A 22,939-nucleotide genomic window follows, 5' to 3' on the forward strand; every position below is an offset into this window, starting at 1 on the left:
GCCGCCGGTCAGAGTGGCTGGCTCAGGGATGGCCATCTGACTAACTTCAAGTCAATAAGAATCAGTCGTGTGATTCTTTGCTGTTGCAAGAAAAAAAAAAAAGTTGCTAAGGAGGTACCTGGAGTCATTTTGGCACCGAGAGGGGAAAACCTGAGTATGACGCATCTCAGAGGAAAGCAAAGCCATGGACGGAAAGGCATTCTGGACGAGTCTTTGAGTCCCTGGATCCAACTATGCCTGAAGCCAGATGTAAACCATTACATTCCGGTTCTTTGCTTAAACCGAGAGACAGATGTTCCTGAATCTACAGCCAGACATCTGGTTGCTCGTCACAGCTCTCCCACCCTTTCCCAGGGGGTCCCCAAACCCTCTAAGAATGTCAGCAAGGTGTTGGCAGTGAGAACTTTATTAGGGGAGGGTGACTTTGGCTCCAGAAAAGGGGGCCAAGTAACAATGACCACTGCAAGGAAGCCCCACCCCTGAACCCAGGGGGCTCTGATGGGAAGCAGGGAGACACCTCAGCCCCCACCCCGGCCCCGCCCCCAGGGATGTGGCCCTCCAAAGGCATCATGGCAGCTGTGTTCAGAAGGAAGTTTCATTGAGCTTCACCTTGGGGGGTGCAAGGGGAGCCCCGAGACCCGCGGAGGGCCGAGGTGCTGGTGTCGGGGGCCGTCGGGACTCTGGCCCACTCCGCACCAGCTCTTGGCAGCGTTCCACGAAGCTGCCACCCCCACGGCGCCGGGCCTCAGCCTGTGGGGGGCTCGGGCTCCTGTGGTGGCTAGACAGGGAGGTGTTGCTGGAGGCTGAGTGGAGACTGGGGGCGGGGGCGGTGATGAGGGTCAGTGCGGGTCATCGTGGGCAGGGGGGCAGCCCCCCTACCCCCTGCCGCCATATCCTGCCCCTCCCCCATTGCACAGAAGGGAAAGCGGAGTTGGGGCTACCTGGTGAGAGAGGCTCGGGGGGAGGGGCTGGGGAGGGAGCCCCCCGAGGAAGCCAGGGGTGCTAGCTCACACTGCTCCAGCTGCTCCATCAGCTCTTCCTCAGTCAGCCCACCTGCTGGAGGGCAAGGGACTGGGGTCAGGGGGGCAAGACAGGGGTCACTGGGCAAAGGACAAAGCTCACGTGCAAGGATTGAGGTCAGGATAGGAGAAAAAAGGCAGAGGTGAGAGGATAGAGGTCAGAAGCTAAGAGAGAGGGTGGAAAAGCACGGGCAGGGTGGGGCTCAAAGGCAGAGGAAAGGGGTCAGAGGGCAAGGGCCTGTGGAGGGAGACAGTGGCGAAGGAGGCTGTGGGGGGGGGGCCGGCACGGAGGCCGGGAAGGGACTACCAGGGGTCTGGCCGAGGCCGTCCATGGCGGTGGTCAGGTCCCACATGGCCAGGCTGCCGTTGGCCTGGCCGGTGAGCAGGTAGCGCCGGGGCCGAGAGCCGAGCCGCCGGGAGCCCTCGCACTCGAGCACCGTGAAGGCGGTGGTGGGGGAGCCGTCCACCGAGCGCACGGAGCACACCCTGAGCCGGAAGGGAGAGCGGTCACCCTGGCCCCGATCCCTCTTCTCACCCGTACCCCCCTTCCCGGGCCACAGTCCCCACAATTAGGGCTTCAGTCACTGCCTCCCCAACACTGCCCCGGGCTTCTCCCCGCCCATGTACTCTTGGGGTGCTCCTGCCCAGATACCCCCACATGTCCCTTTGGGGATTCTCCCCCAAATCTGCTGCTCTCCCCGGTTCCCGACTCAGGGAAGGCTTGTCGTCCTGTGGGGGCCTCCTTCCCCTCCCATTATCAGCCTCCTCCCACCCACCCCGCCGCCCCATCCCTTCAGCCTCCAGCCTCTTTCTCAGGGCCCCCTCCTCCCCCCCATGGACAGGAGCTCCTGTCCATCGCTCCTCCCCGCCTCCTCCCCAGGCTCCTCTCCCACCCGCAGTTCAGCCCCCACGGTGGCCACGGCTCCCCAGCATGCCCAGGCCCATCTCGGCTCCCCTGTGCCCCTCTGTGGCCTGTTCTGGGGTACCGGCCCCCAGACCACGCGCGCCTCACTGGCCATCCTGTTTGGCCATTCCCAGCCTTCGCCCCTGCTGTTCCTTCAGCCTGGCACACCCCTGCGCCTCCTTTCTTCTGCTCAGTCCTGTCTATTTCCAAGGTCCACAAAAACCCTCATGGGCCCCCTCCCCAGGCTGGAGCAAGCACCTGCTCTGGGCTCCTACAGCTGCCTGTGCCCCCCCCCCATCCTGTGCCTCCTGCCCTGACCCTCCCCCCCCCATCGCACAGGCCTCGCCGCTACCCACACACGTCACACCTTGGGTTCCTCCAGCCCCCAAACCTAGGGCCAGGCCTCGTGCCTCCTCCCAGCCTTTGCTCCTTCAAGCATCCCTTGGCCAGGACCCCCTTTCGGCCTCCATAACCCAGCTGGTGTCCTGCCCTCTCCCCTGACCACCCTCCCCCCGTTTGATGGCGTGGTCCTCACCGCTGGCCCGTGGATGACAGACGCACAAAGAGCTGGCTGGCAGCCGGTACCACCTTCTGAATGAACACTTGCTGGTCATCCCGCTCACCGTACGGGCCTGGGCCAGGATGGCGGGGGGCAGGGGGCTTAGTGGTGTCAGGGCCAGCGGGGCTCCTTGGGACTCCAGACCCCAAGGCTCTGCCCCCTTCCCCACAGATTAGCCCCCTCCCAGGACTAGGTCCCCATCCCCAGGTCTGGAAATGGGCGGGGCCAGAGAGGGTTGAGGGAGCTTAGGGCTGCGGGGTGGGGGTCCTGGCCCCGGTGGCAGTTAGCGGGAATCAACAGGGTAACAGAATTCAATGGGGGTAGCTGGGAGTAAATGGGGGTTGACAGGGGTCAAGTGGCCGCCAGGTCAACTGGGTGGGTCAGGAGAGGAGCTAGTGGAGGCCCACGGGGGTGGGGCGGGGTGCCCAGGGCGAGGGGCCAGGGGCTAGGAGGCACCAATGTCATTGCCAGCACTGCAGCCACCATGCCCGTCGGCCGACTCCAGTGCCAGGATCTTGAAGGAAGCGAGTGGGGTGGAGCCGGGCTGAGTGGAGATCATGCCCCGGAAGCGAGTCACGGACCACGTGCGCACGTGGTTGTTGTCGGCACAGACTGCGGGGGGGGGGGGGGGGGGGGGGGGGGGGGGGGGGGGGGGGGGGGCGGGGGCAACGGCAGGTCAGGCAGGCAGTGTCCCCCGCGCTGCCCAACCTTCCCAAACCCCAGGATGACCCCTGTTGAAGGTGTCAGGATTTGGGCCCCTCTGGATTCTTCCCTTCCAGAGAATTCGCTCTTCCCCAGAACTCCCCAGAACTCCTGTCGGTTCTGCCTCTAAAACTGTTCCTGGGGGGCGCCTGGGGGGCTCAGTCGGTTAAGCGTCCGACTCTGGCTCAGGTCATGATCTTGTGGTTTGTGAGTTCGAGCCCCACGTCCGGCTCTGTGCTGACAGCTCAGAGCCTGGAGCCTATTTCAGATTCTGTGTCTCTCTCTCTCTGCCCCTCTGCTGCTCATGCTGTCTGTATCTCTCTCTCAAAAATAAATAAAAAAAAAAACATTTAAAAAAATAAATAAAACTGTTCCCAAGCCTGATCTCCCCTAACTCTGTCACTGTTCCCACCCTGGTCCTGTCCATCGTCATCTCCCGCCTGGACCTTGGCAGCAGCCTCCTCACGGGGCTCTTGTTCCTATCCTGCCCCGACGCACAGCCAGAGGGACCCTGTGAGTACCTGGGTCAGGTCATGGCCCTCCTCTGCTCACAGCCCTCCTTCCCATGACACCTACCCAGTCAAGGCCAAGGACATAGTCATCTTCCTGGTTTACAAGGTCCTACTGTCTCTCTCACCCACTCTGCTTCCTCAGACACATCAATCACCCTCCTGGCTCAGAGTCTTTGCAATGCCTGTTCCCTCTGATAGAACGCTTGTCCCCACCGAGCTGCACTGCTTATTCCCTTGGTTTGGCTCAAAGCTCCTTCCTCAGCTGCTCACACAGCTTTGTTTTTATTCCTCGTCTTCATCATTGCTCGTTTCTGACTTATATTCTGATTTATTTATTTGTCATCTGCCATCCCCTAAAGATCATCAGCTCCCCAAGGGCGGGGACTTGGCCTGTCTTGTCCATCAGTCTCCCCTGGGCCTGGCACACAGTAGGTGCTCAATCAGTGTTCGCTGAATTGATGAATTGCTCACTGTTGCTCGGATGGGTCCCCTTATACTATTCTCTCACTTCTACAAGTACCGTCCTGGGTTAGAAGTCCCTCCCCCTGGAGACCCCACCCCCTGGTTTCACGGTCCCCTCAGGGCCATGAAGTGCGGGGAGATGGGCACCTGGGACAGCCCGGTGAGGCCCACCTGAGATGAGGTGCTTCTCCGAGAGCATGATCTTGGTGACAGGGCTGCGGTGCACGGTGAAGGTCTGGAAGAGCTGGGGCCCGGAGCCCACGGTCTCGGGGTGCTGCACAATGACCCGCACGCCCCCTGAGCTGGTGCCGTAGGCGATCTCGATCCAGTTCCCACTGTCACCTGGTGAGGGGCCGAGGACGAAGAGAGTGACAGGGTCACAGGGAGGGAGAAACCAAGGCAGAGAGAAAGAGGACACAGACAGCCAGAAAGCAAGGAGAGAGGGCCAGACAGAGATAACAAGGCAGTGAGATGTGAGAAAGGGAGAGACAGAGGGAGAGATCAGAGAAAGGGAGCAGCAGGGACAGAAAATAAGGCAGAGAGAGAAAGAGCTAATAAGAGAGAGGAGTGCCTGGGTGGCTCAGTCAGTTCATGAGCTCACGGTTCGTGGGTTCGAGCCCCGTGTCGGGCTCTGTGCCGACAGCCAGCTCAGAGCCTGGAGCCTGTTTCAGATTCTGTGTCTCCCTCTCTCTCTGGCCCTCCCCTGCTCACGCTGTCTCTTTCTCTTTCTCTCAGAAATAAGTAAAACATTAAAACAATTTTTTAAATAAATAAATAAAAGCGGGAGGACAGACATAGAAAAATAGAGGGGCGCCTGGCTGGCTCAGAAGAGTGTGCAACTCTTGATCTCGGGGTCACGAGTTCAAGGCCCACTTTGGGTGTACAGATTACTTAGATAAATTAAAACCTAAAATTTTTAAGTTCATTCATTCATTCATTTTGAATGCTAGCAGGAAAGGAACAGAGAGGGTGGGAAAGAGAATCCCAAGCAGAGCCCAACGTGATGCGGGGCTCAGTCTCACAACCTGTGAGATCATGACCTGAGCTGAAACCAAGAGTCAGATGCCTAACTGACGAAGCCACTCAGCTGCCCCAATAAATGAAAACTTTAAAAAGAAAAGAAAAAAACAGAAACAGGGAGGCAGATGGAGCCAAGGAACTGGATCACAGAGAGGGATATAATGACGGACGCGGAGGGAGATGGAATTAGGGGGGAAAGCTGAAAAGCATAGAGAAATACAGATCGAAGGCAAGACAAGAAAATGCAGCCCGGTGTCTGAGGGACGCCCTCCCCCTCCAACTTTCCAGACGGGAAAAATTATTTTGCAATTGCCAGAAACTTAATGGCCCATCTTAAGGGATGTGGGCAGGTAAAATGTGGTCTTCGGATTTTGTGCAGCAGCTCAAAGCAATGGGTTAGGCTTGTGGACAGCAAAATGGACGGACATTAAACCTATGGCGGGGCGGACAGAAGTTAAGGGGACAACTGACATATATACCCGTTTCCGCAGATTCAAAGCCTGCCCACAACACCCATTTTGTAAGGACACACACAAATGACGAGATATACGTTAAACGTGATTGCATGGTGGCCTGGGGCAGGGAGGGGGATGGGGAAGAAGGGAATAAATACATGAAAGCAGCAAAGGGCCTTCCGGGGAAGAAAAGACGACACGTGTGAAGTTAGGTGGGTTATTAGTTTACTGCTGCCGGGGGACAATGTACTGTGAGCCCTCCCTCACACCGTACACACAAGGTAAGTTGAAAAGCAGCACAGACCTGTGTTTAAGAGCGAAAACTACAGTTTCTAGGAGAAAACACAGGGGAAATTTTCTTTTACAACCCGGGAGTAGGCAAGGACATCTTAGGATGCAGAAAGCACTAACCATTAAAAACAAAAGAAAAAAAGAAAAAATAAATTAAAAACTAGCCATTAGGTTAGGTTGGGAAAGTCAGACACAAAAGGCCACGCGTTGTTACGGTCCCGTTTATACGAAAGGTCGAGAGTAAGTAGATGCACAGAGGCGGAAAGGAGATTAGGTTTCCAGGGCTTGTCGGGAGGGAGAATGGGGTATGACTGCTAACAGAGTTCAGGGTCCCTTTTTGGGGTGATAAAGATCATGGCCTGGGACTAGGTAGTAGTGATGATTGTACAACCTCGTGAATCTACTAAAAATCACTGAATTGTTGCCTCAGAATGGAGAATGTTATGGTATGTGAGTTACATCTCAAGAAAGACACACAAGGGGCGCCCGGGTGGCTCAGTTGAGCATCTAACTCTCGATTTCAGCTCAGGTCGTGATCTCATGGTCGTGGGTTTGAGCCCCGCATCCGGCTCTGTGCTGAAAGCTCCGAGCCTGGAGCCTGCTTTGGATTCTGTGTCTCCCTCTCTCTCTCTGTCCCTTGCCGGCCCGCTTTCTGTCTCTGTCTCTCAAAAATAAACATTAAAAAATTAAAAAACAAAACAAAATAACAACCTCTCTTTCTCTCCCTGTGCCCGTGCCCTGCCTGAGTACGCATGCTCTTTCTCTCTCTAATACAATTTTATTTATTTTATTATTTTTTTTGAGAGAGAGAGAGAGACAGAGCGCAAGCTGGGGAGGGGCAGAGAGAGAAGGAGACAGAATCCGAAGCAGGCTCCAGGCTCTGAGTTGTCAGCACAGAGCCCGATGTGAGGCTCGAACGCACAAGATCATGACCTGAGCCGAAGTCGGCCGCTTAACCAACTGAGCCCAGGTGCCCCCTCTAGTACAGTTCTTTAAAAGTAAACAATAATTAAAAAGAAAACCTTAGCCTATTTTTCTGCATTCAAAGCCAAGAAACCAAATTTAAAAAACTGTCCCAAAGCGAGAGAACTCGGTTTCATCTGCTGTAAAACACACCGTCTTTGTTTTATGGGCGTGCAAGCATCATGTCCTCATTGCAGATGTGGAAAAGAAATGCAAAGATGAACTACTAGTGGCCAATTCTGCCCCTGGTTGGAGAGAACGGCCACAGCGCAGCCCCCGGGAACTGTGCTTATATACCAGTGGGGCCCAGTGTTTGCTGAATGACTAAATGAGAGTTGAATCTTTTCTCCTCCCAGTAAATCTCATGGGGTCATGCAACATAGTGGTGGGGAGGTGGCTGTGGGCTGGGGGCTGCTGGCCAGGGATGGGGGGCAGGGGCAAGGGAGGTAGAGGCTGGGGGGGGCAGCCAGTCATAGCTTACTGGTCTTGGGGGTGAGGTAGACGCTGAGGGCGGTGACTCCATCCTCTGCCGGGTCCCGGTAGAGCTCACTGACAAGAAGGTCATTGTCCTTCATGCGCAGGGGAAACTTCTGCACGTCTGGGGCGGGCGGGGGAGAGCAGTGTGGGCTCGTTCAAGGCGCTCAGCCTCCCGCCCCCCCCCTTCCCACTTCCCGGGGAGGTTCTCAGGCACACGGGGCGCCCGCTGCTCACCCACATAGTAGATGGAGCCATTGGCACAGCCCAAGAGGAGGAAGGAGCCCGCCGCGTCGTAGCTGGTGATGGGCTGCACATCCTGGACCTGGGGGCAGGCAAGACAGGCTGGGGCTGGGGCGTCCTCCCCGCCCCCGCCTCCACGGCACCCCTCAGGGCATCCCCCCAGCTCCAGAACCCACCCGGGGTTTCTGGGCGCCCTTCTCTCCAGCCTCACCTGCTCTAGGTCTATCTCCGTCTGTGCCTCTGTCTCTGGAAGTCTCTGGGTCAGCGCCTCCGTCCTCTGGCCTCTCATTGACCCCGTATTTCTAGCTTTTTCTATTTACCTGTCGGTCTCTGCCTCCCTTGAGCGCCACCGCCTTCCAGTCCTGGCGTCACGCTGCCCACCCTCCCCTATCTCCATCACCTCTTTCTGACCTCCTCTGTTTCTTTTTGTCTGTTTCCCTCCCTCTATCTCTGTCTCTCTCTCCTTTCTCTGCTTTTCTGTCTCTCTTTCCCAAACACGCTGAACAGGAGGAAGCAATACCAGAGGTGTATTTTTCTTTACGTTTTGGACATGGCTTAGGAGGGGGCAGAGGGAACGACAGACGTCTACCGTCTGTCTCTGGGTGTCTGCCTCCTACGGCATCTTTACTCACCTGCTCCCCCCACATCCAGTGCCTGGAGAAGCCTCTCTTCTTGGCAAACCCAGTATCTTCCCTGTGGGCTCAGCGGCCCCTCTTCCAGAGAGGCCTCCCCGACTCCTCCTCCTCAGGCCTTTACCACCCCAGCACCCCCACCAGGATCTGGCCCGCTGCTGCTGGGGTCTCTGGCTCTCTCCAGCTCGGGAGGGGCAGAAAGGAACTGCTCCCTGGGTCTGCGCAGCCCGGACCCCCGGGAAAGGGGCAGCCAGCCTCTGACCTGCCAGTGCTTGGTGACGGCATTCCACACCCCGATGCGCCCTGTGTGGCTCGTGGCGATGAGCTGGTTCCCAACGAAGAATAAGGCTTCCACGGGCACCCCCAGATGGAAGACTCCTGCAGAGGGCAAGGAGCACTCAGCCGGGACCCCACTTCACGGGGGGAGAAGGGAGGAGGGCTGGGGGAGAGGCCGGTTGCGCAGCGGGCCAGTCCAGGAAGAACTCAAGGGCCAGAGGATTCGGTTGGGCCATGGAATCTTTATAGGCTAGAGGATTCTAGCAGGAATTGCAGGATTACACAGGCCAGACTCCTGACAGGTGTGGGACTCCAACATGGTTGAGGTTTTCAATTAGGCACACACAGGGGTGCCTGGGTGGCTCAGTCGGTTGAGCGTCCGGCTTCAGCTCAGGTCATGATCTCACATCGTGAGTTTGAGCAGTTCGAGCCCTGTGTCGGGCTCTGTGCTGACAGCTCAGGGCCTGGAGCCTGCTTCAGATTCTGTCTCCCTCTCTCTCTGCCCCTCCCTTGCTCATGCTCTGTCTCTTTCTCTCAAAAATAAATAAAACATTAAAAAACAATAATAAGGCAAACAGAGATGTCTAATGGAAACATAGACTCTAGCAGGCTCTGGGATTCCCCTGGCATGGAGATCTCACAGGGCAGGGGATTCGGACAGAGGGGAGAATCAGATGTGGGTGGGTTCTTCTACAAGCCAAGGAATTCGAACTGGATACAGACTTCTAAAGGGTTGGAGCATCTTAATAATGCAAAGAATCCCTATGGGTGTAAGAGCTTATAGAGTGGGCCATTCTTACAGGCCAGCGAATTCCAACCGGATAGAGAATTCTAAGAGAGCACAGGTTGAAGCGTAATTCTAAAGGGCAGAAGGTTCCGGAAAAGTCCTGCTGCCATACCGATCTCAGAGCCACCGCCTTCTGCCTGCAGAGCCCACAGCAGGATCTCGCTGCCAGTAGCCACTGCTGCCATCTTGTCGTGTTCACCCAAAGCCCCACCGAGCGCCCGGGCTGTGAGTGCCAGTCGCTCAATGGGCCAGTCCAGGCGGGGACTGGAAAACACCAGCTGCCAGCCGGAGGCTTCTTTCAGCCTGGAGAATTGGGGGATATCATCAGCACCCCCGCTGTAAGCCCTCCCCATCAACAGGGCTTGCGCGTCTGGCCACCCCCCCCCCTCCCCCAGCACCTATAGCAGACGAGAAACTGGGTATAGGCCACAGCGATCCAGTTGTGATGTCCACACACCAGGCGCACCATCCCCGGCTCCTCTGGTAGCCCTTGGGGGGAAGAGCAGGGATCAGGGCTGGGTCGCAGGGGCGCCAGTCCCCCAGGAGACAGAAACATACCCGATGGGGAGGGAGGAGCTCTCTCATCCAGCATTCGGCCCAGCAGCCCAGCATTGCCCAGGTTGGGGGGCATCGTGTTGCTCCGTCGGACGGGGGTTGGGCGTCCCCCCGACTGCTGGGGCCCCGCCAGGCTATGGCGGCTCCTCCGTTTCGCTGGGAACACTGCGGGGGGGGGGGGGAGATAAGGAGCAGAGGGACAAGAACTGTGATAACTGCCTTGTAGCCGGCACTTCAAATACGCCGGATACTGATTTCCCCACACGAGGGGCCGAGGCTCGGGCGGAAAGATTTTCGGTGGTGTGGGCACGGGCCACACATCAATGACACTGAGTCACACAGCAGGTTACTGCCTTTTCCGGTCTTTTGAGCACATCTCAGAGGACGAATCAGTTTGGTGCTGCCTTCTCAGTATTTGCCAATCTGCTGTTTTAAGAGATGGAAGCCGAAGGCCGCCTGCGTGGCTCAGGTCATGATCTCACAGTCTAGGAGTTCAAGCCCCGCAGTGGGCTTGCCGTTGTCAGAGCAGAGCCCCCTTGGGATCTTCTGGGCCCCGCCCCTCTCTGTCCCTCTCTGGTTCCTACTTGAGCGCTCTCTCTCTCTCTCTCAAAAATAAAATATTTTAAAAATTAAAAAAAAGAAAGAAATGGAAGCCGATTTGTTTGGCAGGCAGTAGCCTCATAATTGTTATTTCAAGGTTTTATTTTCACATTTATTTATTTATGGTATAAATGCAGTGATAGAAAGCGTCTATTTTTTAAAGTTTATTTATTTGTTTGTTTGTTTGTTTGTTTATTTGAGAGAGAGAACAGAAGTGGGGGAGGAACGGAGGGAGGGAGAAAGAGAGAGAATCCCAAGCAGGCTCCACACTGTCAGCCCAGAGCTCGACGTGGGGCTCAAACTTACAAACCGCAAGATCATGACATGAGCCAAAGTTGGATACTCAACTGACTGAGACACCCAGGTATCCCTTAAAGCTTCTATTTAAAGTGACTTTTTTTATGGGGTGCCTGGCTGGCTCAGTCGGAAGAGTATGTGACTCATATACATGTGTGTGTATATGTTATATCTATATATATATACCATACATATACACAACATATATCTATATGTAAATGTTTATTTTAATTATTTTTTGACAGAGAGAGAGCAAGCAGGGGAGGGGCAGAGAGAGAGGGGGACAGAGGATCCAAAGCAGGCTCCATACTGATAGCAGCCAGACTGAATTGGGACTTGAACTCACAAACCATGACATCATGACCTGAGTTGAAATTAAAAGTCAGAAGCTTAACTGACTGAGCCACCTAGGTGCCCCGAGTATGTGACTCTTGATCTTGGGGTTGTGAGTTTGAGCTCCCTGCTGGGTACAGAGATTATTTAAATCAATAACTAAACTGAAAAAAAAAATAAATAAATAAAGACTTAAAAAAAAAAAAAAAAGCACAGTAAAACTAAGTTGAGAAAACAAAAGCACCGATCTTCATATTTGGCAAACTTCATGAAGGTAGGTCTGGACATACTGAACTTCCCCATTTTGTTCCTTCTACCAATCAGCAAAGCCTAGTGGACTACAGTTCCCAGCAGCCACCGAGGCATATCTTCCATGGCTAGCAGGGTGGCTGATCTAAGGTCCCATGGAGATTATGGTCAATAACTCTCCTTTAATGTTTCTGCCTCCATGCACAGGACCTCAGTTCTTCCTGAGCTTCCTCAAGGGAAATCAATCGTGGACTACAACCCCCATCAGACTCCAAGGCATATTTCTGAGCCTCAGGGGACTGGAAATGCTCCTTCCTACTTCCTTTCCAAGCTTTAGTCAAGTCTCTGATATAAGACTACAACTCCCATAGTGTCTCAGGGCTCACAGCAAGGGCTGTGACTTTATGGGAAATGTAGTCTTTTTTTTTTAGATTTATTTTTTTTTAAATGTTTTTATTTATTTCTAGGAGAGAGAGAGACACACAGCGTGAGGAGGGGAGGGTCAGAGAGAGAGGGAGTCACAGACTGAAACAGGCTACAGGCTCTGAGCTGGCAGTCAGCACAGAGCCCGACGCGGGGCTCGAACCCATGAACCGCGAGATCATGACCTAAGCGAAAGTCGGGTGCTTAACCGACTAAGCCATCCAGGCGCCCCGGGAAATGTAGTCTTTAGTCCACCCTCCCTCCCCTCCATCCCTTAGCTGTGCCCACCTGGTGGAGGCAGGTAACCGTTGAAGAGAACGTTTCCACACGAAGATCGGTCCAACTCCTCCCGCAGCTGCAGGCATCGAACTGAAGCACAATAACTCGATGGCTGGGACTTGGGGGGTACTGAGGCAGACCCTATCCCCCTCCCCAATCTCATTCTCCACCCCATCCCCCAGATTTAGGACCAAATCCGGTGCTCTTGGCTCTAAGCCAAACTTCTTTCAAGAGAGGGGAAGAAGGGGCATCATGAGAACTGGAACTTGTTTTCTATGCAGTGAGGGTGCTCATGCGGTGAGGCCCGCACTTACCCAGAGGAGTGAGCCCATAGAACTGGGCTTCGTGGAGGAGGCTGGAACCGTGGACACCCCTGGGTAGTAGAAGTGACTAGGGGTCAGAGTCTGGGAAATGGGAGTGGGTGGAGAATTCTAAGGAGGAAGTTTTCAAAAACTGTACAGAGAATCCCAAGAGGTAGCGAATTTTGACTGGATCAAGAATCTAAGGAGTGATGATATATATGGGCAGTGAAAAGGTGTGTGTGTTGGGGGGAGGGGTGTTTGAGGTAAATTCTAAGCACACGATTTAACTATGATCAAGGAGCTTAAGTAAACATTCTGAAGGGAAGAAGGTGAAGCCAGTGGGGTCCCTTTATTCCCATGCAAACCTGGGGTCCAACTCTTTGGTGCGCAGGAAGTTGAGGATGGGGGCGAAGACGGTGGGGTCCCTGTCGATGAAGATCTGCAGGAAGAGGGGCAGAGGATGGATGGGGCAAAACGCGGGGCTGAGTGGGGCTCCTGACCCTCCTCCTACCCGCTGCCCCATTTCAGCTCTTGCCCTACTCACAGCTCCAGTCTCATCTTTCAGTGTCGAGATGCGTCCGCTCAGAAGGCTGTAGGGAGGGGATGCAGAGCAGGTGTAAAGGGCAGGGAGTGTGTGTATGCAGGGGGAAGGGGCTGGGGAAGGGGAGGGGGGCAATTAAGTCTCCCCATACCCTCTCTTCCTGCCCCCCACCACCCGACCCAAACTCGCTCTCCCGATCACCTGGAGAAGAAGGAGTCTGGGATCCAGGTGAGAGTCTGGCGAGAGGTACTGAACCTAGGCGGGTAAAGTGAGCGCACAGTAGGGGATAGGAGGAGGGAAGGAATGGAGCTCCTCACCCACCCCACCGCCCTTGCGGACGCCTGTCTGAGCACTCCCGCTATCAGCAGGGGGCGGAGCAATCCTTGATGGACAGGGATTCCCCCTGGGAGAGGCGGTACTCCCATCCCGTTCCCGGTCCCCGAGGTGGGGGCCTCAGGAATTTCCTGCACTCACCTCTTGCCTCCCACGTTCAGATGAATCACCTCCCCCGGAGGCCCCCGACCTGGGACCCCTTCTGCTGCAGGCGTCGCGGCTGCCATAGCCCCTGGGCGAGCCGGCCGGCCAGCACCCGCTTCCGGGTCTGCACTCGGGTCCCGCCCCCCACTGCCTGCTCATTGGCCAAGAGACTCCCAGAGCCGCGGGCAATTGGACACAGCGCTCCATCGTCGCAGTTAAACTCTCTGCCTCCTTAAAGGGACCCACCTTTCCTGGGCTGGACGGGGCGTACCTCAAGTCTCTTTTGGGGAAGTTTAATTACAAGGGCTAGCAAAACATTCCTGTATCCCTCTGGTTCCCATTTTAAGAATGGAATCTGGGTGCTTCGTCGCGGATATGTGTTTAGACCCCGAAATTAGTCCACATCAAAGGGACACCCAAATGTTCCGTGCAGCCAGTCTCTCCCCGCACCGCCCCCATTCCCCTCCCCCCGCACATCCTCTCAGGCGCAGCCCATGAAACGCGAACAAACCAGAATAGACCGTCAAAGCCAAAGTATTTATTATAGGTACATACAGTGTGCGCCTGCCACACCGCCCCACACCCTGGGCCCCAGCGGCTCCTCCAGGCGGCTATGGGGGCTGCCCACAACCCGGTTCCCCCACTCCCTAGGGAGGTGCTCCTGCCAGAAGCATGCAGGGGGGAGGGCTTCCCCTCGCCCCTCCCCTCACGCAGTGGCTTTACAGCTGGAGGGGGGAGGAGAGAGGAAGAGAGTTTTGAGCTTTGACGCCCCTCCCATTAAAAGCCTTCGCGGATGCGGGGCGGGGGAGGAGGAGGTCGACGTTTTGCAAAAATAAACTAAGTCAGGAATTAACCGCATGGCTCTGAGACGGCGGAGTGCAGGGGCTAAGGCCCCTTCACTCCTCCTTCCCAGACAGAGATCAAGGCAGCATTGGAAGTGAGGTAAAGGCAGGGAGGAGGCGTCCCCTCCCCACCCCCTAGCACCCTGGATGGTCCAGGGGACCTCACCAGCGGCCCCGTGCCCATCCCTAGGGCGGAGAGGGCGGCAGGAATTATCGCCCCTACCACCCCAGCTTCTTGGGGCAGGATCTGGGGATCGGGGCAGGGGGCTTGGCTCAACTGGCCCCTTACCCGCCCCGCCCAAACTCAGTTATTGCATAAAAATAATGGAGCCCCAGCACCTGGGGTGGGGTGGCGAGCAGGAAGGGGCCGAGATATGGCTATAGGGGCAGCAATCCCCCCACCACTTCCTGGAGTGCAGAAATCCCCTCCTTTCCAGTGCCCATCTTGGCGCATCCGCATTGTTGGTGGAACAAGAGGCTCCCGCCCCTGCGGAAGAGAAAGTGTCTTTGTGCCCACAGTGCGGAGAGAAGGGGCGGGGACATGTGTCAGGCCCAGGGGGTGGGAAGTCACTTCCGGCGCCCGCTGGCCCTGCGCTCCCCTGCCTCCCGCTTGGGATTGCCCTCGTCCGTGGAGGACGTGGTGGGTAGTGTCTGCCCCCAGCGGGCGATCTCAGCGTGTTCTCCCACTGAAGCGGCCACAGCCTCCAGCCAGCCGTTCATCTCCTCCTGGGGAGAGAAACAGGGCACAGAGTCCGGATTTGGAAGAAGGCGGACTGAGTAATAGATGAACCTGGAATCGGACTGGCATCTGAACTTGCGTTTTCCAGTCTATTAGAAGGGGTAATAACGATGCAAATCGTCACATAGCACTTCATACGTGCCAGCCTCTGTTGTGAGTGCTTCTGTGGATTAATTCACTTAATCCTATGGAACTGGAGTATATCTAACTGCCACTATAAACAACAACATAAACAATGATAACTCGGCGACATTTATAGAGCACTGACCTTTACCAGGCCAGGTAAGTGCTCTGTTTGTATCAACTTAATTCTCACAAGAACCCTAGAATGGAAAACTATTTTTATCTCCGTTTTAAAAATAAATTGGCATGGAGAGAATACAGGCCTACCCCAGAGCGGCTGGTAAGAATGAATGAGATGAAGAGCATGATTTTTGACATCTCTTTAAACCACCTCCAAGCCTGCTCCTCGCCACGCCTCAGTCCCAAGGTTCACTCTCACCCACCTCCTCCCCTCCCCACAGGCCGGCTGGGGGCCAGCCTTGTGCCCTCCCATGCCCTCCCTGTCCGGTTGCCTCCTGGGCTCCACACCTCCTCTCTCCCTCTCCCCAATCTACCCTGCACATTGTTGCCAAAGGATCTTTCTTACATATCACTGTAACCTCTACCCCCAATCTTGCTCAAACTCTACCATGGCTGCCCAATGCCCTTAGGACAAACTTCAACCTCCTTCAAATGGCCCACCGGCTCTGTGAGATCCAGCTCCTGGGAACCTCTCTGGGATCCTTCCTCCTTGAACCCTCCACCAACACAGTTAATGCTTTGGATTTCTGTGCCTCTGGTTCTTTGCACATGCTCTTTTCTCTGCCGGTATCACCCCATTTTAGCTAAACTCCCATCCTTTATCTTTCCAGGGGTGCCTCAGGGGCCAAGGCAAGGAGGCTGGACTTTGCCCTGGGGCTTCCAGACAGCCCTCCAGATCCCTGCTTCCCCTCCCCCCCTCCTTAGGTTAGGAACTTCCTCTGGGCTCTCATTGTCAGTGGGCTTTTCCATTCATAGCCTGGTGACTCTGGCCTGTGCTTCTGGCTCACAGTTGTATCACTCTGGGCCAGGAACCAGCCAGCCAGGTAGCTCCTGAGGTCCAGATAGGGGAGAGAAAGGACCAGATCTCACCTCATCTTTAGCCTGGAGCAAAAACTCGCTGCCATCCTGGGTCCTGTAGGAGGGGGACACAGAACTTGGAGAATCTGGGGCAGGGGCCCGGCCCACCCATCCACCAACTATCCTCCAGGGAAGCAGGGTATTGCTGGGGGTGGGTGGGGGTGGGAGGGAGTTGGGCCTTGGATCCCTCCCCCTTGCCCATTGGGGGGCTCACTGGAGCTTGAAGACGTGCTTCTTTTTCTTGTAGTCACTAGCCACCTCGCTGGTGGCCTTGTGCAGGCTGAGCAGTGGCTCCCCGCCGTGTGTGCCCCCAGACGCCGGACCCTTGGCGTCCTTGTAGAAGCCCAGCTCCCCCTTGCTGAGCACGCAGTACAGGCTCACCCAAGACCTGGGGTGACGATATGGGGCTCAAGGCAGAGTCACAGCACTCTGCCTGGGAACTCTTCATTAATACCTTTCATGGCTGAAAACGCCTGAGCCTTCCTTCTTCTGGGCCTCTGCCCTAGTTGGGCCATATGTCTGGGGTGTCTCTTCCTTATGGATGTTCCTGAGCTGAGATTCTAAGACTCTCAGTTCCAAGCCTTATGCTGACCCCTGCTGGGCTTGCCCTTCCATATCCCCTCCCATACTGAAATTCCTGAAGGCAAGACTAAGCTGTCTTCTCCATAAGCCTTTGCTTAGGCATGTACCTTGCTACTCCTCCACCCACCGTGGAATCCCCTGAAAGGAGATCTATGCGTCTAGAGTCTGGGATGAGGAATTCCTATCTCCCTATTCAGCCAACGCCTCAACGGAGGAGGAAGTCTCTCGAGTGAAATACACAGAAAGTGCCTCTTTATTCCCACCTCAGCCTCACCACAAGGAAGAAAGACTGTCTCGGGGCAAAATCTCAACCTGTTTTGCCCATTGCACACCTTGGACATAGGCCTCACTTGGCTCCGTATCCTGCGCCTCCCTTTTTTGGCTCCACCTCTCCCCAGATTCTGCCTCCCAGTAGGACAAAAAATGCGTTGGACAAACATGAGCTGGCCTCCAAGAGTAAGTCGCTATTTAGACACCTGTATTTGCCCCCTACCTTAGACCTCAGAGCTTGGGATCTGCCCCTTTTCAGACCTCTCCGCCCACCCCAACAACAATGTGAAACTTTGAGGGTGGATCCACCCCATTCATTGGTTGGATGAGCAAGCCATTGGAACCCTGTAGACTAGAACCCAAATCCAATTTGCTGTTAGCTCTATATAGTTAACTCCTGAGTTGGTTGCTATGAGTTGGGTGGCAATTTATTTACACTTAAAACATTTTATTCCTTTCCGGTCCAGCTCCCACCTAAGTCCCACCCCCCCGGTCACCGGACTAAACCTTCAGTTTAGTTGCCGCTGCTCTGGTTCAAAGATTCGAGTCCTTGGAGCCCCGCCCCTCTCCAGGCCCCGCCTACCCCCGCCACCCATAAGATTCCAGTAAACTTAGTACCACCCCCCCACTCCCATCTATTCACTTATTGGACACTCTGAGCTTGGGACCCGCCTTCCAAAACCCCGCCCACGCGCTCACCGGTTGGACGACTTGCGGTTAGCGTCGAGCTCGCGCTTGCGCAGCAGGAAGCCCTCGTGCTGCACTGTGTGAGTGGGCGGTGGCGGAGGCGCGGGGGCGGAGCCGCCCTGGGCCGGGGCGGAGCGCGAGCGCCGGCTTCCCCCGCCCTCACCACCCTCTCTGGGCCGCGGCCGCCGTCGCGGCTTGGGCCGGTCCCGCGCCCGCGGCCGGTCCGGCCGAGGTGTCCGCTCGGGCGGCTCAAGCCCGTTGGGCAGGCGGCCTGGGGGAAGCTCGCGAGGCTGAGGCAGCGACGGCTGTGTGAAGGGAGGGGGAAGAGGGGTGCTGTCCATAGGGGGGGTGTTGGGGCCATCTGTCTGGGGGGACTCACGGGTCTGGGGGTCCCATCTGTCTTGGAGGCGAGTATGGGAGGGCCTCGGGGCTGGAGACCCAACTTTTAGGGGCCCCATCGGTGTCGGGAGTGAGTCTGTCAGGACTCCTGGGTTCGGAGTCGCTCTCGATCTTAGGGAGGAAAGCGCTAGCTCTGTGGAGGTTGGGAGTGCAGGCACGTTGGTGTCCCAGCTGTCTGTAGGAGGAATCTGGGACTTCTGTGTGTGTGTGTGTGTGTGTGTGTGTGTGTGTGTGTGTGTGTGTGTCTGCGAGGATAACTGAGACCCCCACCAGGCTAGAGAAAGTCCAGGACAGATGTGGGAAGAGTGTGGAATCTGTGTGTAGAGGTGGGTAGGATTCTCCTTAGGTTGGTGGCCTTATCTTTCTTAAGGAGAGATTTTCAGATTGTGGGAGGCATCTGGGGGCCCTCTCCCTCACCCCCTGAGAATCTCTGCAGGGTCCAGATGGGCGGGGGGCGGGAAGCAGGGCTAGGCATTGGTGTTCCTGGGTCCTGGCTCCTGCTCTGAGGAGAGGGTTCCCCATACCCCCACCCATCCTGAGGCTCAACTTACCCCAACAGGGAGCCCTGGGCCTGCTTCTTTCTCCTGCAGCTGCTCCACGATGTCAGCCAGGGTGGCCTTCCTGGGAGGGGAGGCCGGAAGACCCAATGAACTGGGGTGCCCTCTCCCAGGGACCAGCTTGGTTGGCTGGAGAAGCCTCTATCTCCTAGCCTGAGATGCCGGGCACCGGGCGCCTGTCTGCTCCTGAAGCTACCTTCCTAGTGCTTGGCTTATACACCATAGGGACTTGGGACATGTCTGCAGGAAGACAGAACCTCTCCTTTGAGTTTTAACCAGAGAAACATCCAAACTGGTGCCTTCAAGCCTTTAAACACTATGTTGCCTTTTTCCCCCCCACCCACCCCCTGAGATCCCAACCCCCTCGGACTTCCCCCGTCCCAGCCGTGGTCACTTTGGGTCGTCACTATCCAGTGTTTCCCCCACTGGACTAGGATCTCCACCAAAGCCGGGCTGAGGACAGTTTGGCCACTGCTCTCTCCAGCACATACCACATACAGAATGGGGGACTCAGCAGAATTAAAAAGGGGTCAAGAGCTCACTGTCTCCAAAACGTATTTATCAGCTGATAGGGTCAATCTGTCCATCACAATGGTTAACAACACTGGACTCTGAAAGGCCTGGGTTCCAGTCCTGCTTCATCCAAACTGAACGACTTGCCCTCTCTGAGCCTCAGTTGCCCCATCCGTAAAACAGAGATGCCAGGAGCCCCCAGTTTATAAGGTGGAGAAAGGCTGTCATAATGGATTAGAAAATGGTTTCACCATTAGCCCAGTAGAGAAACTGAGGTGCAGAGAGGACAAAATCCCTGCCTGGGCCACCTTGGCAGAACTGGGCCACCAAGGGCCAGAACTCGGCGGCTAAGTCCTTTCCTTCAACAGAACTGCCAGCGTGGGAGCATGGGCACCTCCCCTCACCTCTTTCAGTCTGTTTACACCTCTGCAAAATGGGTACCAGGATAGTAAGCAGTTCTGAGCCCCAGAAGCCCTCCCCCTCGGGGCCTGCCTGGCTCCAGGAGGTCTCCGTGTCCCCTCTCCCTCACTCCCCGGGCACCTGAGGGCCTCACCCCTTGGCCAGCTCTCCTCTGGTAGGCGTCTCCTGTTCGCTGGACTCCTGTCTCTCCAACCGCCGCTCGCGCCGCTCGCGCCGCCGCTCCATCTGTTCATAGCGGCCCAGGGTGAGGCTGTGTGCCGCCTCGTGGTCCGCGGACTCCTGCCGCTCCGGCCGTCGCCTCCGCGCAGCCTCCTCGGATTGATCTGCCGATTCCTGCCGCTCCGGTCGCCGCCTCCTGGGCAGCTCCTCGGCGCGATCAGCCGACTCCTGGCGCTCTGGCCGCGGCCGGACCTGCTCCGCCGCCGCGAGGGCCCCGGGGGTCTCCGCCGCCTCCTCGGGTGCGGCGGGCGGGGCTGGAGTCTCCACCCTCCCCGGGATCTCCGGCAGCCGGTCGATGCGCGGCTGGAGGCGCTCGGGCTTGAGCTCCTGGCGCACGTACCCCACCCGGGTCCGCACCTCCGCGGACAGTGTGTCCGAGGCCCGACGAGCCAGGGGCTCCAAGCCCCTCTCGTAGCCCCCTGGCCGCAGTAGGGGCGCTGCCTTGGCCGCCAGTTCCGTGGGGTCTCCAAAGAACTTGCGCCCCAGGAGGGGCGTCGGGGGCTGCTTGCTCTGTTCCGCCTTGAGCTTCTCTATCTGGGAACGGAGAGGCCAAGGTCAGGGAAAGGGGCGTGGTGGGGGGGCGGGACTGGGAAGAGGCCCCTGGGTTGCTTGCCTCACCATGCAGTTTAGCAGTTTCTATTACTGAAAAAGCAAGGTTGTGCAGGCCTGCGTCCATGTTTCCCCCCTGCCGGGAACTCAGTTCCTTTTTTCCTTGGCAAACGTCTAGTGTTAAGAATCCGCTAAATAATCACTTTCTCTAGGTGACTTTCTGACCCCCCGCTGCGTCCTTCCTGAATGCCCCCCAACCCAGGACATTGAAGCAAGGGTCTCACTCAGATCGCCTCCCGTCTACGCCAGGACACGTGCTCTGGGCTCCCACAGCACCTGTGTTTCCCCCATTCCAGCCCTGGGCTGTCACTGTCTGGTGGCAGGTCTGTCCCCACCCCCACCCCCTTCCTCTTCCCCCACTGGACTGTGAGCCGGTGAGGATCTGTCTTAGCCCTCACTCAACACAGCACTGAGCCCCAAGTTCGGGTCCTGGTATGTCTGTCTCATACAGACGGACGGGGGTGGGTGACGGGGGAGGGTGGCTGGGGCAGGGTCTCGGGTGCTGACCGTGGTCAGGCGCCGCAGAGAGCTGAACCTTTCTTCCCAGGCTGCAGCCGCTTTGCGGAAGGCCTCATGTCGCCGGATAAGCTGTTCCACCTCATCCACGCTGCTGCCCAGCTCCCGGCTCTGCAGGAGCGGCTCTTGGGCCGTCAGCCAGGCATCGGCCACCACTGCCTCTTGGGCAAACTGGTGCACTTCCAACACTGAGGAGGGACATCGGGGGGGTGAGGGCGATGGGTGCACCTGTGGGCCCTTCACGGGGCACTAGCTGCGTTCTCTGTCCCTCCGCACCCCCTCCACGCCCTCCGGCTTCCTGTATCCCAGCCCTGACCACTCTGGACTCTGCACGAATGAGAGGGGCTGGGGTATTGGGGGGAGGGCACCAGCTTCTCCCCTGGGTGTCCTCCACCAGGGAGTCAATGGCAGAGCAGTCCTCTTGTCCACCCCCCGCCCCCCCAGGCCTTCATGTTTGCTGCTGGACACCCATGAGCGGTGCGCGAAGCATGCCCGGTCTCATCTCTGGGCCTTTCCAAGCATGCCAGTCCCTGCACGCTTGAACCCCATGCGTCTGGGCCCCCACTCACTCTGCTGCAGCCACTCCCAATGGCGGTCCCACTTGTCTGACACCTCCTCCTTCCTGGTTCCCAGCTTGTCCAGCTGTGCCTGGATCTGGGAGTGGCGGATGGGTGGCAGAGGCGTCAAGGGGAGCTCCCGCTCCAACGGGCACGGATGGCAGAGGGGGACCCCCGCGCCCCTTCCCACCTCATCAGCCATGGCGCTCTTGTTGAGCAGCAGAGAGCGCCCCAGCTCCTGGCAGGCTGTCAGCTCGGGTGCCCTAGCCTCCAGCTCAGTCTTCAGGCCCTGGTGGTAGTTCATGAGCACCTCCACTGACGATACATCCCTGAGGGGGGGGGGGAGGTGGCAGGACTCTGAGCCTCGGGGAGCCTCTCCCCCAGCCCCCAGGGCAGATGCAACTGCCGGAGGAGCCCAAATCCCTGAGCCGGCTGTTCCACAGCATCTCAGGACACCCACCTTCTCAGACCAGGTGCCGAGGGGCCAAGCTCTGCACTGACTCCATGATTCCAGCCTTTTCCAAGGTGCTCAAATGGCACACTCTGAGGATTCAAACCTCAGGTGTCAAGGTCTCATTTTCTAACTTTTTAAAGCTATGCTTCTTGGGGCGCCTGGGTGGCTGTCGGTTGAGCATCTGACTTCGGCTCAGGTCATGATCTCATGGTTCATGGGTTGGAGCGCCGCTTCAGGCTCCGTGCTGACAGCTCAGAGCCTGGAGCCTGCTTCGGATTCTGTGTCTCCCTATCTCTGCCCCTCCCCTGCTCACACTCTGTCTCTCTCTCTCAAATATAAGTAAACATTAAAAAATATTCTTAATTTTTTTAAAGTAAGCTCTACCCCCTCCCCCCCACATGGGGCTCGAACTCATGATCCCGGGATCAAGAGTAGCATGCTCTACCGACTGAGCCAGCCAGGTGCCCCTCAATAATTTTAATATTGACTACATGTTGAAATGATATGTATTTGGGTTAATAAAATGAATCACTAAAATTAATTTTCACTTGCTTCTTTGTACTTTTTTATTGAGTTAAAAAAAAATTTTTTTAAGTAATCTCTACACCCAACATGGGGCTCAAACCTACAACCTTGAGATCAAGAATTGCATGCTCCACTGACTGAGACAGCCAGGCACCCCTGTACTTTTCTGATGTGTCCAGAAGAAAATCTTAAATTATATATATGGATCACACCTGTGGCTTTTGCATTATGTGTCTATCAGACAGTACTGTCCTCAGGTATCTATGTCCAAAACAAATCCCAAACTTCTGAAGTTCCCACCAGTCACCAAGCATAGCTTTGTAACACTTAATATGGCCAAACTTACTTCTGAAGATTCTGAATTATGATGATTCCTGCCTAAGACTCAGTAAGTCTGGAATGATCGATTTCCCCAAAGTGCCCTCCTCCGAAGTTCTCTATCTCAGTAAATTCACCCATTCATCCATGACTCCTCTTTTTCTCTCAGCCCCTGAAGCTACTTCATCCATCAGACTGGACATTTCAACTTTAAAA

At 56.4% G+C, this 22,939-nt stretch overlaps 2 protein-coding genes across 4 annotated transcripts in view; both read right to left on the bottom strand.

Moving 5' to 3' along the window:
- Window positions 1-390: 390 nt before the first annotated feature.
- On the bottom strand, window positions 391-13,472 carry SHKBP1 (SH3KBP1 binding protein 1). 3 transcript variants are annotated; one of them, XM_039249969.1, is made up of 18 exons: window positions 13,353-13,472; window positions 13,080-13,133; window positions 12,882-12,927; window positions 12,703-12,776; window positions 12,350-12,408; window positions 12,045-12,125; window positions 9,858-10,019; window positions 9,698-9,788; window positions 9,412-9,602; window positions 8,499-8,614; window positions 7,599-7,686; window positions 7,369-7,485; window positions 4,330-4,500; window positions 2,939-3,094; window positions 2,459-2,555; window positions 1,327-1,505; window positions 942-1,053; window positions 391-814 (listed from the first exon to the last, which is right to left on the bottom strand). In XM_039249969.1, the coding sequence occupies exons 1-18, from the start codon at window positions 13,436-13,438 to the stop codon at window positions 583-585; spliced, it is 2,112 nt and encodes a 703-aa protein (XP_039105900.1). In that variant the 5' UTR covers window positions 13,439-13,472; the 3' UTR covers window positions 391-582. The 3 variants fall into 3 exon arrangements, with proteins under 3 accessions (XP_039105900.1, XP_039105897.1, XP_039105908.1); XM_039249966.1 differs by having other exon boundaries at window positions 942-1,056; XM_039249977.1 differs by lacking the exons at window positions 12,350-12,408; window positions 13,353-13,472 and having other exon boundaries at window positions 942-1,056; window positions 13,080-13,136.
- Window positions 13,473-13,873: 401 nt separating this feature from the next.
- The window catches only part of SPTBN4 (spectrin beta, non-erythrocytic 4), a 79,541-nt gene continuing 70,475 nt past the window's right edge, over window positions 13,874-22,939 (bottom strand). Inside the window, exons 29-37 of the mRNA XM_039248427.1 lie at window positions 21,617-21,755; window positions 21,439-21,523; window positions 20,861-21,057; window positions 19,659-20,278; window positions 18,587-18,656; window positions 17,649-17,941; window positions 16,312-16,485; window positions 16,110-16,152; window positions 13,874-14,923 (exon numbers count right to left, since the gene is read on the bottom strand). Of these exons, the coding sequence (XP_039104358.1) occupies window positions 14,765-14,923; window positions 16,110-16,152; window positions 16,312-16,485; window positions 17,649-17,941; window positions 18,587-18,656; window positions 19,659-20,278; window positions 20,861-21,057; window positions 21,439-21,523; window positions 21,617-21,755 (1,780 nt within the window). The 3' untranslated portion in view covers window positions 13,874-14,764. The remainder of the gene's footprint in view (window positions 14,924-16,109; window positions 16,153-16,311; window positions 16,486-17,648; window positions 17,942-18,586; window positions 18,657-19,658; window positions 20,279-20,860; window positions 21,058-21,438; window positions 21,524-21,616; window positions 21,756-22,939) is intronic.

The sequence above is a fragment of the Hyaena hyaena genome, unplaced genomic scaffold (genome assembly GCF_003009895.1).
Source record: "Hyaena hyaena isolate Hyena2069 unplaced genomic scaffold, ASM300989v1 scaffold_9, whole genome shotgun sequence".
Classification (NCBI taxonomy): Eukaryota; Metazoa; Chordata; class Mammalia; order Carnivora; family Hyaenidae; genus Hyaena; species Hyaena hyaena.